Here is a 17,180-nt window from a genome sequence, read left to right as displayed (position 1 = left end):
GAAATTGTTTTTCACTTAACACTTTGAATATATTTTCCCATTCTTTCCTTGCTTGCATTGTTTCCAATGAGAGGTTCGATGTTAGCCTTATGGGATATTCTTTGAAAGTAACTTGACATTTCTCTCTTGCCAAATTTAGTATCTTGTCTCTGTGGTTTTGGTCAATCTGGCTGTGATGTGTCTTTGGGAAGATCTTCTGGGGGTGCTTCTATGTGGGGTCCTTTGTATTTCTTGGGTCTGGATATTTGAGTACCTCTCTAGGTTTGGAAAGCTTTCTTCCAGGATTTCATGGAATAGATTATCAGTGCCTTGATTAGTTTCTTCATCTTCTGGATACTGATTATCCGGATGTTTGGGCATTTAACAGCATCTAGTATTACTTGTATACTATTCTCATTTTTGGAGGGGTTATTTTCTCAGTCTTTTTGGTGAAGTTTTCTAGGTCTGAAGTTCTGTCTTCTACATCTGATATTCGGTCTTATGCATGAGCTAATCTGCTTTTGATAATTTAAAGGGAAGTTTTGATTTCCTGTATTACATCTCTAACAATTCCATTTGATTCTTTTTTATGATGTGTATTTCCTCTTTCAGATTGCACAGGGACTTCCTCACCTCCTGGAACTTCTCTTTTTTCCTGCACCTTCTGTCTCTCTTCTCTTGCATCTCTGTTAGCTTTGTCACTGAATATTTTACATTTGTTATCTGCTTTTCCATGAATTTTCTTGTATTTTCTGGCTCCTGGCTAGATCTGGGGGGGGGGCAGGAGGATGAAGTCTGGGCAGAGGATCTTTGGTGGTCGTAATACCTGAATGGGACCACTCAGAACTCAAATATAGATGGATGCTGGTTGTCTTTTCCTGACTCCTGGGTAGAAATTGGGGTCAGGAGGGTGAAGTCTGGGTAGAGAGTCTTCAGTGGTCATAATCCCTGGATCTTTTGTTTAAAAAAAAATTTTTTTTAATGTGACAGAGGACACATGTGCTTGCCAGAGAGAGACAGAGTGAGAGAGGATGAGAGGAAAGCGAGAAAGTAAACCCCTTGGGGAATGCTCCCACCATAATCCTTTCTCCTACTACTAAAGACTGTATTTCTAGTAGTACAGAAAGCACTGATAGTCAGTGGTGTGAAGTTATACTCAAAATAAATGCATTTGATAAATGCAAAGAACTCAGTAACTCTGTATATGATGGTTTTAAACAGTTGTGGAAAACCAAGGACTATCATGATTCAGTTGGTCAGTCCCAACACCACTAGAAAAAATTATGAAAAAAAGGATGAGCTCAAAAATTCTGTGGGCCAGCAGGTGGTGTGGTGGTTGAGGTACTCAACTCACACATGGCTGACCATGGTTTAAGTTCTGGACCCAGCGCTTGAAAATCATGCAGGGCATATGTGTGTGTGTGTGTGTGTGTGTGTGTGTGTGTGTGTATGTGTGTGCCCAAAATCCCGAGAGGAGAATGGAGGAAAAGGTATTGTGGTGTGGTGTGGTGGCCTTTCCGTACGGGTGGGGTGGGGGTGATTTCTCACTTTCCTTCTCTGATTATCTAATTATCTGTTTCTCTCTCATGTGCCCTATGGCAAAACTTAAAAAAAAAATTATAGGGACCAGCAATTGGCATAATGGCTATGTTGCTGGACTCATATATAGTCAACCGCAATTTAAGTCCTGGGCCCAGTGACTTAAACTCACACTGGGCGCGTGTGCATGTGTGCCCATGTCCTGAGAGGAGAATGGAAGAGAAGGAATTGCAGCATGGTCATCCCCCCTGGGGGGTAATTTCTTGCTTTCTGTCTCTCTGTCTATCTCTTTCTTTCTGGTAAGTGCATACACACTATAGCAAAAGTCTCTCAAAAAAAAAAATGTTTCCTGGCTCCCCATGTGCATAAAAGCTTCTAAATATACTCTGTAGTAGAATCTTCTCTCTTGCTTAAAATAAAACATAAACATAAAGCCTTATGCATTTGGCTAAGTTACAAAAAAGGTAAACTTAACCTCTCAGGTTGTGTATTCTAAACGGAGGGGCCTGGTTGGGAAAGAATAAGATCCTATATATGGGATTAGAGACAAGGGGGATCGTGATGGAGCTGAGGACATTGAACTCTCTCTCTCTTTTTATTTTTGAAGAGAGATTTTTGCTATCAGGCATCTGTGCTTGCCAGAGACAGAAACAGAAAGAGAGAAATCACCCCCTTTGCCCAGAGGTACTACAATACCTTCTCCATTCTCCTCTTGGGATTTTGGGCATGCATACACACATGTGCAGCATGAGTTTTAAGCTGCAGGGTCCGAGACTCAAGTCATGGTTGATTACCTGGGAGTCTAGCGATGTAACCATTACACCATCTGCAGGTCCCTGAACTCTTAAATTCTGGGGAGTATTTTTTTTTTTTGCCAGAGGAAATGGTTTTCTCATCCTTTTCCCTCCCAGTGGTAGCAGTCACCCCAACCAGACCCTCATTGGCATCTGCCTTTTCAACTTTGAGGGGATTCACTCTGCAATGTGTAAGAGAACAGTAATCATCTCCCCTGAGGCAGCTGCCAGGTGAGAAAATACTGTTTATCTTCACAATCCCTTTTTGCTTCCAGACCTTTAATTAGATCAAAGTCCTAGCAAGCACCTGAAGGTAATGTACAAAGGTTACCTATGAGGAGGTATGCTACACTCCAAAAGAAATAGTTGAATTTTCTAATTTATACGAACAGAAATCTAGGAACATATGTGGGAATGAATATTGAATATGGCATAATTGTGGAAAGAACATAAAGTTGGATTAAGCTGAATTTATTAAGATATGCATACTCAGCAGTGATTATTTAATGTTGCAAGTTGAGGTATTTTAAAAAATGCTAGTAGTTTGGCCTGTTGATTACAAATGGTCCACTATGAGGGTGCTGGAGATGCCCAATTTCCTTTCACTTAATATAAAGAATTATAAAACTTAGGGAGATTGGGATGGAAGAATGAATGAATGTTATGTAAAACCTATTCATCCATGCTGGGAGGGTCCAGAAGATACACTTAGACTGGAAAAACTAAACTGGATTTAGATCAGCTGAGTAAATAAAGCTATAATCATGACTGTTACCAGCCTCCTATGTTTGGGCCTCCACCCATCCAGTCTCCAGGGACCTTGGGGTTCTAGAACTCCAGACTCTACAGGCCTAGAACAGACACATGGGCCTCTCTGAACTCTGAATCCAAATTAAATCTGAAATCTGAAACAGAAACCGTTTTTCACTAAAACTTCAGTCCATTCAAAAGCTTCATCACTGAGCTCTACAATCAATTGTAAACATGGATCGATACTACATTTACTGATATGCACCTTCCTACCCTGATTCTCAACCCACTGGTCACAATAAATGACCTTCCAAGACCACAAACCCTGACAGTGGTGCTTCAGTCATTAAGCAAGTCACCAGGTCTGAGACTCAAATTGTGGTTGGCCACTCAAACTGAGTCTAGCGCCCTTAACCACCATGCCACCCACTACACTTTTTAAAAGAGATTTTTTGCTATAGGGCACGTGCCCTTGCCAGAGAGACAGAGACAGAAAGCAAGAAATCACCCTCGGGGGGGGGGGTGGTGGTGGTGGTGGTGGTCATGCCTCAATCCATTCTCTCCCAGTCTCCTCTTAGGATTTTGGGCATGTATGCACATGTACCTGGTGTGAGTTTTAAGCCACCAGGTCCAGGACTTGAATCACAGTCAACTATGTGGGAGTACAGTGATGTAACTATTATGCCACCTGCTGGTCCTGCAATTAACCTTTTAAATTTACCTGTGATGCCAACCTTCCAAAAAATGAATTCAGCACATACCCTACAGGGCAGGTCTGAGCAGCCTATCCAGGATCCTGAGTGATGAGTTCAGGGAATAAGAGGCTATGAATGTCATGGTAGGATGTGCAGATTCACAAAGCAAGAAATGGAGAGGATCTGAAGTCTGGGGTAAAGAAGAGTCCATTTCTTATTTACTATAAGAGCATCTGTCCTGGATTTATCCTGTAACATGCCATTATTTTCCATGTTTTGTTTTCAGTGTTAAATAGTGTCTACAATAGTTTCTGGCACAGTGGAGATGCTCTAAAAAATCTGTTGCTGTGAATTATTCAGTAATTCAATTATCCAATAATTTGAGATTTGATTGTGAGACAGCCACTTAATAGCAATTTTGTTTTTTCCTTTTATGTACATGGTCTCTAAGCTGAAAATATCTTTATTGGATCAAGAGGAAGAACTCTGACTATAGAAGAGATGACAAGGGCCCCATTACCAGGGGAGTGAAGAGTGATGAAAATAGGTATATCTCAATTCAGTATGTCACAAAGGAGCCAGGATCTTTGAAATAATGGTATCTCTCAACGTTAACAGAACTGTGGACAAATATTAAGGGTTCTTCCCAACACTTTAGCACATCCAAAATGATCTTATCCTCACCCATCTCCCATGCTGTCCTCTATTTTTAGACAGTGAAATTTATCTTCTTCTTTTAATTTGGCTTATTCTGTGGACCGTATTCCTTCTATCATTTGCTCCTTTAATCTGATAGCCAAGTCTCTCTTCAGGATTTTAAAAAAAAGTTTTAAAAAATTATTTTTAGAGGGGCCAGAGGAAACAATCGAGGCCATGTGCAGAGTTAGTGCTTGTGGCCTCCCCACCCCTTCTGCAATGCTCTACCTGGGATCTCCCCAGCTTGCCTGCCCACCATGGCCAACAAGGAAGCAGCCTTTGACTATCCAGTGGAAAAACATGTGATCAATGAGGAGTATAAAATATGGAAAAAGAACACTCCTTTTCTTTATGATTTGGTGATGACCCATGCTCTGGAGTGCTCCAGCCTAACTGCTCAGTGGCTTCCAGATGTAGCCAGATCTGAAGGGAAAGATTTCAGCATTAATCCACATGTCCTGGGGACACACACCTTGGATAAACAAAACCACCTGGTGTTAGCCAGCGTGCAGCTCCCTAACTATGATGCTCAGTTTGATTCATCACATTATGACAGTGAGAAAGGAGAATTTGGAGGTTTTGGCTCAGTTAGTGGAAAAATTGAAATAGAAATTAAGATCAACCATGAAGGAGAAGTAAACAGGGCCCGCTATATGCCCCAGGACCCTTGTATCATTGCAACAAAGACTCCATCCAGTGATGTGCTTGTTTTTGACTATAGAAAACATCCTTCTAAGCCAGACTCTTCTGGAGAGTGCAGCCCAGATTTGTGTCTTTTTGGACACCAGTAGGAGGGTTATGGGCTTTCTTGGAGCCCAAATCTCAGTGGGCACTTAGTGCTCCCGATGACTATACCATCTGCCTGTGGGACTTCAGTGCTGTTCCAAAGGAAGGAAAAGGGGTGGATACAAAGGCCATCTTTACAGTGCATACAGCAGTAGTGGTAGATGTTTCCTGGCATCTTCTTGCTCCATGTATCTCTCTTTGGATCAGTTGCTGATGATCAGAAACTTGTGATTTGGGATACTCGTTCAAACAATACTTCCAAACCAAGGCACTCAGTTGATGCTCACACTGCTAAAGTGAACTGTCTCTCTTTCAATCCTTGTAGCGAATTCATCCTTGCCACAGGATCGGCTGACAAGACTGTTGCCCTGTTGGATCTGAGAAATCTGAAACTGAAGTTGTATGAACCACATAACGATGAAATATTCCAGGTTCAGTGGTCACCTCATAAGAGACTAATTTGGCTTCCAGTGGTGCCGATCGCAGACTGAATGTCTGGGATTTAAGTAAAATTGGAGAGGAAAAATCCCCAGAAGATATTGAGGATGGGCCACCGGAGTTGTTTATTCATGGTGGTCACACTGCCAAGGTATCTGATTTCTCGTGGAATCCCAACGAACCTTGGGTGATTTGTTCTGTATCAGAAGACAATATCATGCAGGTGTGGCAGATGGCTGAGAACATTTATAATGATGAAGACCCTGAAGGAAGCGTGGCTCCAGGACAAGGGTCCTAGATATGTCTGCACTTCTTGTGATTTTAGACTCTCCCTTTTTCCTCTCAGCCCTTCAACTGATTTAACACTGGTTTTGAGACATACATTAGACTATCCTTCTATGATAGGTATCACCAACACTATTACCCCAAACAGTGGGCATTTCTAAATACGAACTGGGGGACTTAATTTAGCAAAGCCACAGACTTAGATTTAAATTTTCTTCAGGAAATTTCTAGTAACAAATCCAGGTCTAAAGTAGCCACAGAAAAGGGAATATTATGTGTGATTATTTTTCTTCTGATGCTGTATCCCCAAGTTTTTCAGACTCATTTAAGTAAATGCTATAGTAAGTAAGGAGTAGAGCCAAGTGAAGTAGGTGTCTGAGTCATGAAGTATAAATACTGCGAGGTGCCATTTTTATTCAGGACATAGGGGAGATTCAAGTCATAGATTCCTACTCTAAAAGCCTTCACACCTATATATATATATATTTTTTTTTTGGAGAGGTTTTCGCTATAGGGCGCGTGCACTCGCCAGACAGACAGAGAGAGACATAGAGACAGAAAGCGAGAAATCACCCCCCAGAGGGGATGGTCACGCCGCAATCCCTTCTCCTCCATTTTCCTCTCGGGATCTTGGGCACGCACGCACACACGCCCGGCGTGAGTTTTAAGCCACCAGGTCCAGGACATGAACCGCAGTCGACTACGTGGGAGTCCAGCGACATAGCCATTACGCTAACTGCTGGTTCCCTCATACCTAGTTTTCTGGGTGCACATTTCCTGGTAGACCAGGCTCCTTGGATTCTTCAGTTAAGAAAACTATATGTTCTTCTTTGTCCATATACTTTTGCTTGTTAGTGTATTTCTTGAGCTGTTTTCATATTATTTCTTTCCTTTCTGTGAAGTGGTTTTTGTTTTTAAACTTGGGACCACCAAGTTGTAAAGATGAATGTTTTTATCTGACAGCTATACCACAAGTAGACTATTAAGTGGAAAGAATGAGTCCTTAACCACTAGTTTGATACCATCTCCATTTGGGGTGACCTGTCTCACCACCAAGCCTGTTAGTCTCCATGATTAACTACATAAGTGCTTATAATGGAATAAATTGTTTTTCTACATTAAAAATTTTTTTTCTAGAAGGAGACTTTTGTTATAGGGTGTGTGTGCTCACTGGAGAGACAGAAAGTGCAAGAAATCACCCCCCAGGGGGATGACCACACTGCAGTCCTTTCTTTTCCCTTAGGATTTTGGGCATGCATGTACAGACACCCAACTCCTCCAGGGTCTGGGACTCGAACCACGGTCAGTCATGTGGGAGTCCAGCGACATAACCATTACTCCATGTGCTGATCCACCATTCTTTTAATTACTTTCTAAAAAAGTAACCCTGATTTGGGACCAGCAGTTAGCGTAATGGCTATGTTGCTGGACTCCCACGTAGTTGACCGCGGTTCGTGTCCTGGACCCGGTGGCTTAAAACTCACGCTGGGTGCGTGTGTGTGCATGCCCAAGATCCTGAGAGGAGAATGGAGGAGAAGGGACTGCGGCGTGGTCATCCCCCTGGTGGGGTGATTTCTCGCTTTCTGTCTGGCGAGTGCACGTGCCCTAAAGCAAAAACCTCTCCAAAACAGAGTAACAGTGATTTTTTCTTTTGAGTGAGATTTTTGCTATAGGGTGTGTGCATTCACCAGTGAGAGACAGAAAGAAAAAAATCACACCCCCCCCCCCGGGGGCGATGGCCATACTGCAATCCCTACTCCTCCATTCTCTTCTTTGGATTTTGGGCATGTATACACACACGCCCAGTGTGCATTTTAGGCTGCCTGGTCCGGGACTTGAACCATGATTGACTATGTGGGAGTCCAGCAATGTAACCATTACACCATCTGCTGGTCCCAATACTGATTCTTAGAATTCCCAGTAGCTCTTTTCCTTCAGTGACAAAAGTAATTTTGACTAGTCTATTAGGTCACTGTCCTAGGGACTATATAATTACCTACAAACTATCAAGGAATTTATAATCTAGGTACAAAGATATACATTTTTTAAAAAAAATTAATTTATTTATTTTAATTTGACAGGAGAGGGACAGAGTGAGAGAAAGTAAGAAACCAAGCCATCAGGTTCGGAACTTGAACTGCAGTTGGCCATGTGGGAGTCTAGCACCCTTAACCATCATGCCATCTGCAGGCCCCAAAGATATAAACTTAAAAAATATATTTATTTAATTCCATTTGTTATTTTAAAAATTTGATGAGAGAGAGAGAGAGAGAGAGAGAGAGAGCAAGCAAGTCCGTGTGCACACAAGGGAAAGGGAGAGAGCAAGCCAGCAGGTCCAGGACTCAAACTATGGTTGGCCATGTGGCAATCCAGCACCTTTATCCACCATGCTACCTACCTGTCAGCCCCCATACTCTGCTTTATGTAAATAAAATTGAGTCCTTTCCCCCTCTCATTATAAAAAAATATGCTTCTTGAATGAGAATCCATCAGGATATTTGACACTTAGACTGTATGTTCCTTTCAACTAATGTAAGTATATACACCCTTTGACTACATTTACTTGAAGGTAAAATTGTTCTATGCATATATTCAAACTTGAAGAAAAAATGCTGGCTCTAAAATAGCAAGAGCTTGTTCTTTTGTTCTTCACTGCCATCACCTAGTTTCTAGAGCAGCATCAGGTAAAAAATAGTTGAAAAAATTTTGAATGGTGTGTATACCAACAGTAAAACAATAGGATGAGAACTACTTGCTAAGATAAGAGCATGACTGACAAGTTATTCACAGTTTTGGATGTTATTCTCCTGGGCTGATGTTTATAAAGTTAAACACATGCTACATTACATCACAGAATTACGTATATTCAGTTTCCTTTAGAAGGACTTCAGTAGTCTGAAATAAGAACTAACTAAATTTAGAATAAAAGAAACTCAAGAACTAATCATATAATGATCTTGGGTGGACACAGAAAACACAGACATAAAAGCGGGGGGAGGGAAGTTCATAACTTGAACCAATTATGTACAGACCATTTCCTTTTAATTAAAGAGTCACTGACTGGGGCTGGCAGGTGGCATGGTGATTAAGGGTGCTGGACTCCAACCACAATTTGAGTCCCAGGCCTGGTGTCTTGCTTTTTCACTTTCCCTCTCTCTCTCTGTCCCTTTCTGGTCAAATTAAAATAAATAAATAAAGTTAAATAAAATAATTAAAAGAAAAAGAGTCATTGACTTATCAACTTTGATTAAAGGTACAGCATCCTATAATGCACATCAATATATATTATCTGATGCATAAAGAGGTCAGACTTGTGAAATAAATCTCTAAAATATTCACTTTCACAGAGCTTATTTGCTTCAGATGTTCACTGATATTTTGCTGAAAATGTTCCAGTTGGTGTGTTTGTAGTTTTATTTATATGATTTCCTCTGAACTGATGAGGCAGCATGTACCACTGGTAACTCTGCAATATTCACTGACTTCAAAAGTCTTCTAACAGTTACTCTCCTGAGTAAACTCTATGATACCTACTTAGGTCTGGAATTTCTAGGCAAGGACTTTCCCACATCATTACATTTCACCCAGCTATGAGATCACTAATGATCTATGATCTTTTGCCATTAAAGACTCCCAGTCTCTGCCATTGTACTCTTTTTTTCTTAGTATACACTTATCAGCCATACATGAACTAGAAGATTTTACTCAAGGGTTTTACTCAACTATGATGTAAGTACTACAATATTCACTGCATTCATAATGTTTCTCTCCTATGCAAATTATATTGTCTGTTGAGGGTGAACATCTGGCAAGTGGTTGTCCCACAATGGCAACATTATCTGGTTGGAGCTCACTGCGGGTCCTGTATGAGTTTTCTGATGGGCAGTGAGCTATGATTTCCAGTGAAATCTGAGCTGCCACAGAAGGCATCTGCACAGCCACAGGGTTTTTCTCTTTTATGAGATCACTTGTGTGTGATTCTTTGAGAAAGGATTTTCCAGTGTGACTGAACCTACACATTTCTTTCTTGCATGCAGCATTCCCTTATGGTAGACAAGAGAGACCATATGGCAAGTGGGAGAAAGCCTTTCCACAATCAGAGCAGCCATATGGTCTCTCTCCTGTATGAGTTCTCTGATGTCTGTTGAGACATGACTTATTCTGAAAGCTTTCCTGCAGTCACTGCATATATAGGGCTTCTGTCCTGTGTGAATTCTCTGATGGTTAATGAGACCTGACTTATGTGAGCAAGATTTTCCACACTCAGTACACACAAAAGGAGTCTTTCCTGTGTGAAATCTCTGATGTGATATTAAGCATGTTTTCTGGCTGAAGCCTTTCCCACATTCACTGCATATGTAGGATTTCTCTCCAGTATGAGTATGTTGATGTATAAGGAGATCGCCCTTCCGGATGAAGCCTTTTCCACATTCACTGCAAATAAAAGGTTTCTCCCCAGTGTGAGTTCGCTGATGTACAACAAGATTGCCCTTCTGAATGAAGCCCTTTCCACAATCACTGCATATATAAGATTTCTCTCCCATATGTATTTTCTAGTGTGCATTGAGTTGTGATTTCCAGCAGAAAGCTTTGTCACATTCAGTGCATTCATAAGGTTTCTCTCCTGTATGAGTTCTCTTATTTCAATGAGCCTGGACTTTCTGAAAAATGCTTTCTCACACAGACCGCACCCATGAGGTTTCTCTCCTATGTGAATTCTCTGATGATTAATGAGCTGAGACTTCTTGGCAAAGCCTTTGCCACAATCACTACATACATAGGGTTATTCTCCTGTATGAGTTTTCTGATGGGCAATGAGCTATGATTTCCAGTGGAATGCTTTGTCACATTCAGTGCATGCATACCATTTTTTCTCCTCTATGAGTTTTCTGATGTTCAGTGAGCTTGGGCTTTCTGGAAGCTTTCCCACATATAATGTATCTATGAGCTTTCTCTCCTGTATGAACTCTCTGATGATCAATGAGGCAAGACTTTTTGAGGAAGGCCTTCCCACATTCAGTGCATACTTGGAGTTTATTTGCCTTTTGATTTCTCAGACATTTAATGAATTGTGAATTTATATTCATAGAGTTTCCATATTCAGAGGACTTATTTTCAGTATAAAACTTTCTTGGTATGGAGGAAGGGTTTTCTAATTCCATTAGCCTCAACAGTATTCTTCAGTTCACGTCTTTGATTCTGGTTAACTAAAGTTTGATTTTAGTATTTTCCCATGTGAGTTAAATATATCATGATTTTGCCTTAAAGGAAAATGACTTTTCTTGCTTCCATATGCATTATGTTCATAGCATTGTTCCATTCTCTTCAGACAATTTTGGTTTTGCAAGTGCACTTACCTTTCTTGATTTCTAGAAAAGAAGAGAACAAAGAATCTTTTCATCTGGACCAGCAGTTAGTGTAATGGCTATGTTGTTGAACTCCCATGTAGTCAACTGCGGTTCGAGTCATGGACCCGATGACTTAAACTCACGCTGGGCTTGTGTGCATGTGTGTCCAAGATTCTGAGAGGAGAATGGAGGAGAAGGGATTGCGGCGTGGTCATCGCCCCTGGGGGGTGATTTCTTGCTCTCTGTCTCTCTCTCTCTCTCTGTCTTTCTGGCGAGCACATGCACCCTATAGTAAAAACTTCTCCCCCCCCCCAAAAAAAATCTTTTCATGAGCATGAAATATAATTAGACTACTTTACAATTAGGTTTGTGTAGGCTGGCTCTTTATTGATAACACTATTACCTCAGTTTAAAGACAAAGACACTCCAAGTAAGTGTGTTTGTTGCCCCTTGAACAAAGGTAAAAACATATATATATATGTATGTGTGTATATATATATGTGTGTGTGTGTGTGTATATGTGTGTGTGTGTATATATATGTGTGTGTGTGAGAGAGAGAGAGAGAGAGGGAAAATGAGAAATCACCCCCTAGGGGGATGGTCACGCTACAGGCCCTTCTCCTATATTCTCCTCTTCAGATTTTAGGTGCACACACACACCCAGTGTGATTTTCAAGCTGCTAGATTCAGGACTTGAACTATGAAGCTGGCCATGTGGGATCTAGCACCTTAACCTCTATGCCACCGACTGCAAACCATAATTTAAACAAAGAAAACAAAAGTATAAGTGCTCAATGTATAAACAAGATTAGATTATTCAAAATGATTTGGCCACTTTCTTAAATTGACCTTATAAAGTATGCTGAGATAGTAAAGTAAAATAAAGTCACTATTAGCACTGGACTACAGAAATTGGAGAGATATTTGTTTCAAAGTGATGAGAGATGCATTTGTACATCTACAAATCCTATTAAATTATGGCTATGTATCAAGCATGGAGCTGGTGATTGTGATACAGAAATATCTTTCTTTATTCTAAGAATATATTCTAGTTAGGGAAAATCAAACAAGGAAACAATGAAATGAAATAAAGAATATGCTACAATTTGGATATGACTTGTCATCCAAAAGTTCATGTACTGGGAGCTTGATTCCCAATGTAATGATACTGAGAAGTGTGAGGACCTCTAGGTGGTGAGGTCTAATGGGCAGAGTTTAGACATGGGAACTCCACTCTCATGAATAGATTAATGCCATCTGCAGGACTGAGAAAGTTTTTGCAGGAATAGGTTAGTTCACAAGTGGATTATCGTAAAAACAAGATGGCTGCACAGATGTTCACTCTTTGTAAGCTTTCCTTTCTGTTTCTGTTGGGAATGTGACACAGGACAAGAGGCCAGCCAGATGATGGTTCCAAGCTCTTGGGATTTCCAGCCACCATAATCATGAGCCAAATAAACCTCTTTTCTTTATATTTATATAAGGAAATATAAATATAAAAAAGTTATCTCACCTCAGGCATTTCTTTTTAGCAGCACCGTAACAGACTGAAACAAAATAGATAAAAATGATAAAAATTGGTCTGAAGGAGCAATGGAGAGGTGTATAGAGGAACTCAGGAAATAATCTGGAGAAAGAAAAAACAGGGTTCAATCATGGTTTCAATATGGGGAGATAAATAAAAGTGAGAAATTTAGGATTATCCCTAATTATTTGGATTCAGCCAAAAAGTGGCAGAACAGCACCTTTTAATAAGACGGGGAATATCCCTGAGGTTCTGAATATGGGGAAATTGAGTATGTATTTTAATGCATACCAATTTTAAGATGGGCTAAGTCCAGACATGAAATATCCAATTGGTTATATAAATCTTGAGTATGGTCTTGACTAGAGTCAACAATGTGAAGATCATTGATGCATTAACATTAAGAACAGAGAGGTGATGGGATCAGTGGATGGCGTAATGGTTACATTGCTGTATTCCCATGTAGTCGACCACAGTTTGAGTCCTAGACCTGGTGGATTAAAACTCATGCTGGGTGCATGTGCGTGTGTGCCCAAAATCCTGAGAGGAGAATGGAAGAGAAGGGATTGCAATGTGGCCATCCCCCCTGGGGTAGTGATTTCTTGTTTTCTGTCTCTGTGTGTCTCTCTGTCTCCCTGATGAGCGTATGCACCCTATAGCAAAAAAATTTCTCTGAAAAATAAGTAATGTAGAACTGGAGGCTAAAGCAGGCCAGAGAAGCTTAGGCTGAATTTGAACAGTACTGCCTACAGAGGGAGAAAGAGTTCAAACCCAATGAAGCTACAGTTCTGGAATCCCATGGTAGTTGCACCGAAGTAGAGAAGGAGACTCAGAAGAGGATGGCCAGCTTCCAGAACTACTTCCTACAGAACAGGGATGAAGTCTTGGATAACCTCTTGGCCTTAACATCTGGCCAGAAATTCATGAAAACTAGCACATAAATGGATAGGAGGAGAACAAAGTTCTTGTCCCATGGATTTTAGATGCCTTTATGGAATATGAAGCATTATAGATGTCCAGTTATATTCTTGGGAAAGGCATTAAATTATTTCTGTATATTATAAATACATATATATGTAAAATAAAAACAGAGAGGTATGTGAAATCATATTTGGAAAAATGTGTAAGCTAAAACAGAAAGATATAAAACAAAAATTATGATTACTGAGAGTTAGTTAGATGAATATTTGGAGTTTAGGTTTGGAAAAGCCCATAGAAGAGTACAAACATTAATGATGCTAATCAGAAAAATAAGCAGATACAGGCATTAGGAACAATTTCCCCAAATAGTATAAATTTAACATCTGATTTCAAGATAACTAATAGATGCCTGGATGGTCAACTTACTCCTCTAATTTGCTACCCTTCTTCATTCTATGGACCATAATCAAACCTTATTTCTCTAAGTACCAATTTCACATCGTTATTCAAATTCTACACAAGTATCTTGATTGCTTCCACTGAAGGGTTTCTAAAGGATCACACTGATCCCAGACCAAGCAATTATGTCATCCATTTTTATTAGAACTACAGGGTGTACTTTACTGTTGCTACATTTCTTGTACTTCTCACTTCTTACCTAGACAGATTAGACTGTGGATTTTATCTTCTACTGTTCATGATTCTCCTTGTTCCAATCTGGAGAGTACATCCAGCTTGTTGGCTTGATAACCTATTCATGGAAAACGACAGAATACTTAGGCTCACTAAATTGCACTGTGGTCTGTTAACATGAAGCAATGTTCTATTTTAGTAACTATGTATTTTTTTTTCTTTTTTCTGGAGAGGTTTTTGCTACAGGGCATGTGTACTCACCAGAGAGACAGAGACAGACAGAGAGACAGAAAGCGAGAAATCACCCTCCAGGGGGGATGGCCATGCCACAATTCCTTTTCCATTCTCCTCTCGGGATCCTGGGCACGCACACACATGCGCCTGGCGTGAGATTAAGCCACTGGGTCCGGGACTCGAACTGCAGTCGACTACATGGGAGTCCAGTGACATAGCCATTACGCTAACTGCTGGTCCCAGTAACTATGTAATTTTTGTGCCTGCAAATTAAAATCATCTTTTTGAAAGGGTGCATATTACACCCTTTTACCTGGGACCATAGAGAAGACGAAAAGCCCACTACTTCAGAACATCACAGAGTGTCCAGAGCTGAGAAAGGAAAAGCCACTGACTGGGCAACCATTGAGTGATACAGGGCAACTATCCTTACCCAGAGACACCAGGTTGCTGTAGTTCTCCAACATCACATCCCAGTAAAGGTCCTTCTGAGTTTGACCAAGGAGCTGCCATTCCCCCCAGGTGAACTCCACAGCCACATCTTCCAGTGTCAATGATTCCTATAAAAACACAGTCTTGCTTAATATCAGGCGTGAGATTAAGCCACTGGGTCCGGGACTCGAACTGCAGTCGACTACATGGGAGTCCAGTGACATAGCCATTACGCTAACTGCTGGTCCCAGTAACTATGTAATTTTTGTGCCTGCAAATTAAAATCATCTTTTTGAAAGGGTGCATATTACACCCTTTTACCTGGGACCATAGAGAAGACGAAAAGCCCACTACTTCAGAACATCACAGAGTGTCCAGAGCTGAGAAAGGAAAAGCCACTGACTGGGCAACCATTGAGTGATACAGGGCAACTATCCTTACCCAGAGACACCAGGTTGCTGTAGTTCTCCAACATCACATCCCAGTAAAGGTCCTTCTGAGTTTGACCAAGGAGCTGCCATTCCCCCCAGGTGAACTCCACAGCCACATCTTCCAGTGTCAATGATTCCTATAAAAACACAGTCTTGCTTAATATCAAGTATTTCTCTTTTACTGACATGGAAGGAATGTGAAGGATGCTCATTTTCAACATACAGGTAGTATCTGTATATCCAAATAATATAACTTATATCTCTTATCTGTTTATTATGGGTTATCTGTGGGGGCACAGCAGTAATGTAACACTCTGCAATACTGAACCCACATGGGAAGTTCCTTGATTTGTGTCCCAAGGTTTCCCAGTACACACCAAATGTGCAAGTACCCAAGATCTGGGCTACCTGAGCCTGGGAGTGGATCATGGCATGAAGACCCTATTGAGGGTATCTGTCTATCTTTCTCAGAGCAGAAATAAGTAAATTAAATGAAAAAAATTATGATAGAAGTAAAATCTATATCCAAAATCTACCTATACTTGAAATTTATCTCTAGCAAAATATACTATAATTATGCAGTCTATCATTTAACAAATCAGAAGTTTCTGTAATAACTAGTCACATAATCCTCTTCCTAATCGTTTTATTTCTTTTCCTGAACACATATTTGCCAGGCATTAAATATATTCTAGTGACATCAGAACAAGTATATTCCTACATTCACCATCAACCTTCATAACCAATATCAGAATCAACCATGAAAAAATTTCACACACTGGGGTCAGTAGGTGGCAGGGTGGTGCTGGACTCCTACATGGCTACCAGTTTGACCTGATAGCTTGCTTTCTCACTTTCCCTCTCTCTCTCTTTCCAGTGAGCATATATGTCTTATAGCAAATTTTAAAATAATAAATAAAACAAAAAAATAATTCCTTAAAAAAACCTACATACTACAACTAGAAGATACTACATATTAAAAAAATATATGAGTGATTTTGGGGGAAACGGAGGAATGAAGAGGTCCCACTGATAATTCAGCCTCCAGTATAGAAAACTCGTGTGGAGAGGCGGAAGGGAACAGAACAGCCCTTCTTCAAGAACCAGCTCCATGGCTCCTGCAATCTAGCCATTTTGGGGGAAATGGAGGAATGAAGAGGTCCCACTGATAATTCAGCCTCCAGTATAGAAAACTCGTGTGGAGAGGCGGAAGGGAACAGAACAGCCCTTCTTCAAGAACCAGCTCCATGGCTCCTGCAATCTAGCCATTTTGGGGGAAATGGAGGAATGAAGAGGTCCCACTGATAATTCAGCCTCCAGTATAGAAAACTCGTGTGGAGAGGCGGAAGGGAACAGAACAGCCCTTCTTCAAGAACCAGCTCCATGGCTCCTGAGATCTAGCCATGTCACACGGTTTTCTAATTTTTGTTGTTTTTTGAAATTTTTTGAATATTAATTTTTCTTTTTTTTAGTTTTATTTAAAGGTTTTTCTCTTCATTTTTTTCTTTTTCTTTGTTGTCTTTTTTTTCCCCCTGTTGTTGCTTTTGTTTCCCTCTCTCTGTTTCCTTTTCTACACACTCCTCGACGCTCAGATTGAACTTCCAAGTTTGGGACAAAATCGACCATCCACGAGATGACTAGAAATCGCTGCAGGACTACAAGAAATATGGGGAAGCAGGAAAATACCTCTCCTC

The 17,180-nt window shown here is 40.6% G+C and overlaps 1 protein-coding gene and 1 pseudogene across 1 annotated transcript; one reads left to right on the top strand and one right to left on the bottom strand.

Moving 5' to 3' along the window:
• Positions 1-4,698: 4,698 nt before the first annotated feature.
• LOC102477079 (histone-binding protein RBBP4 pseudogene) lies at positions 4,699-6,530 on the top strand (annotated as a pseudogene).
• A 3,146-nt stretch (positions 6,531-9,676) lies between these two features.
• On the bottom strand, positions 9,677-15,915 carry ZNF613 (zinc finger protein 613). Its single transcript, XM_027775398.1, is given in 11 exon segments — positions 9,677-9,942; positions 9,945-10,029; positions 10,031-10,122; positions 10,125-10,604; positions 10,607-10,826; positions 10,828-11,092; positions 11,094-11,174; positions 11,176-11,314; positions 14,415-14,507; positions 15,497-15,623; positions 15,901-15,915. Coding segments are annotated over 11 exon segments (1,863 nt in total).
• Positions 15,916-17,180: the final 1,265 nt, after the last annotated feature.

This window comes from Tupaia chinensis, unplaced genomic scaffold (genome assembly GCF_000334495.1).
Source record: "Tupaia chinensis unplaced genomic scaffold, TupChi_1.0 Scaffold000559_1, whole genome shotgun sequence".
NCBI lineage: Eukaryota > Metazoa > Chordata > Mammalia > Scandentia > Tupaiidae > Tupaia > Tupaia belangeri.
The sequence above is the reverse complement of the archived record's forward strand: the minus strand, read 5'-3'. Positions and strand labels throughout refer to the sequence as shown.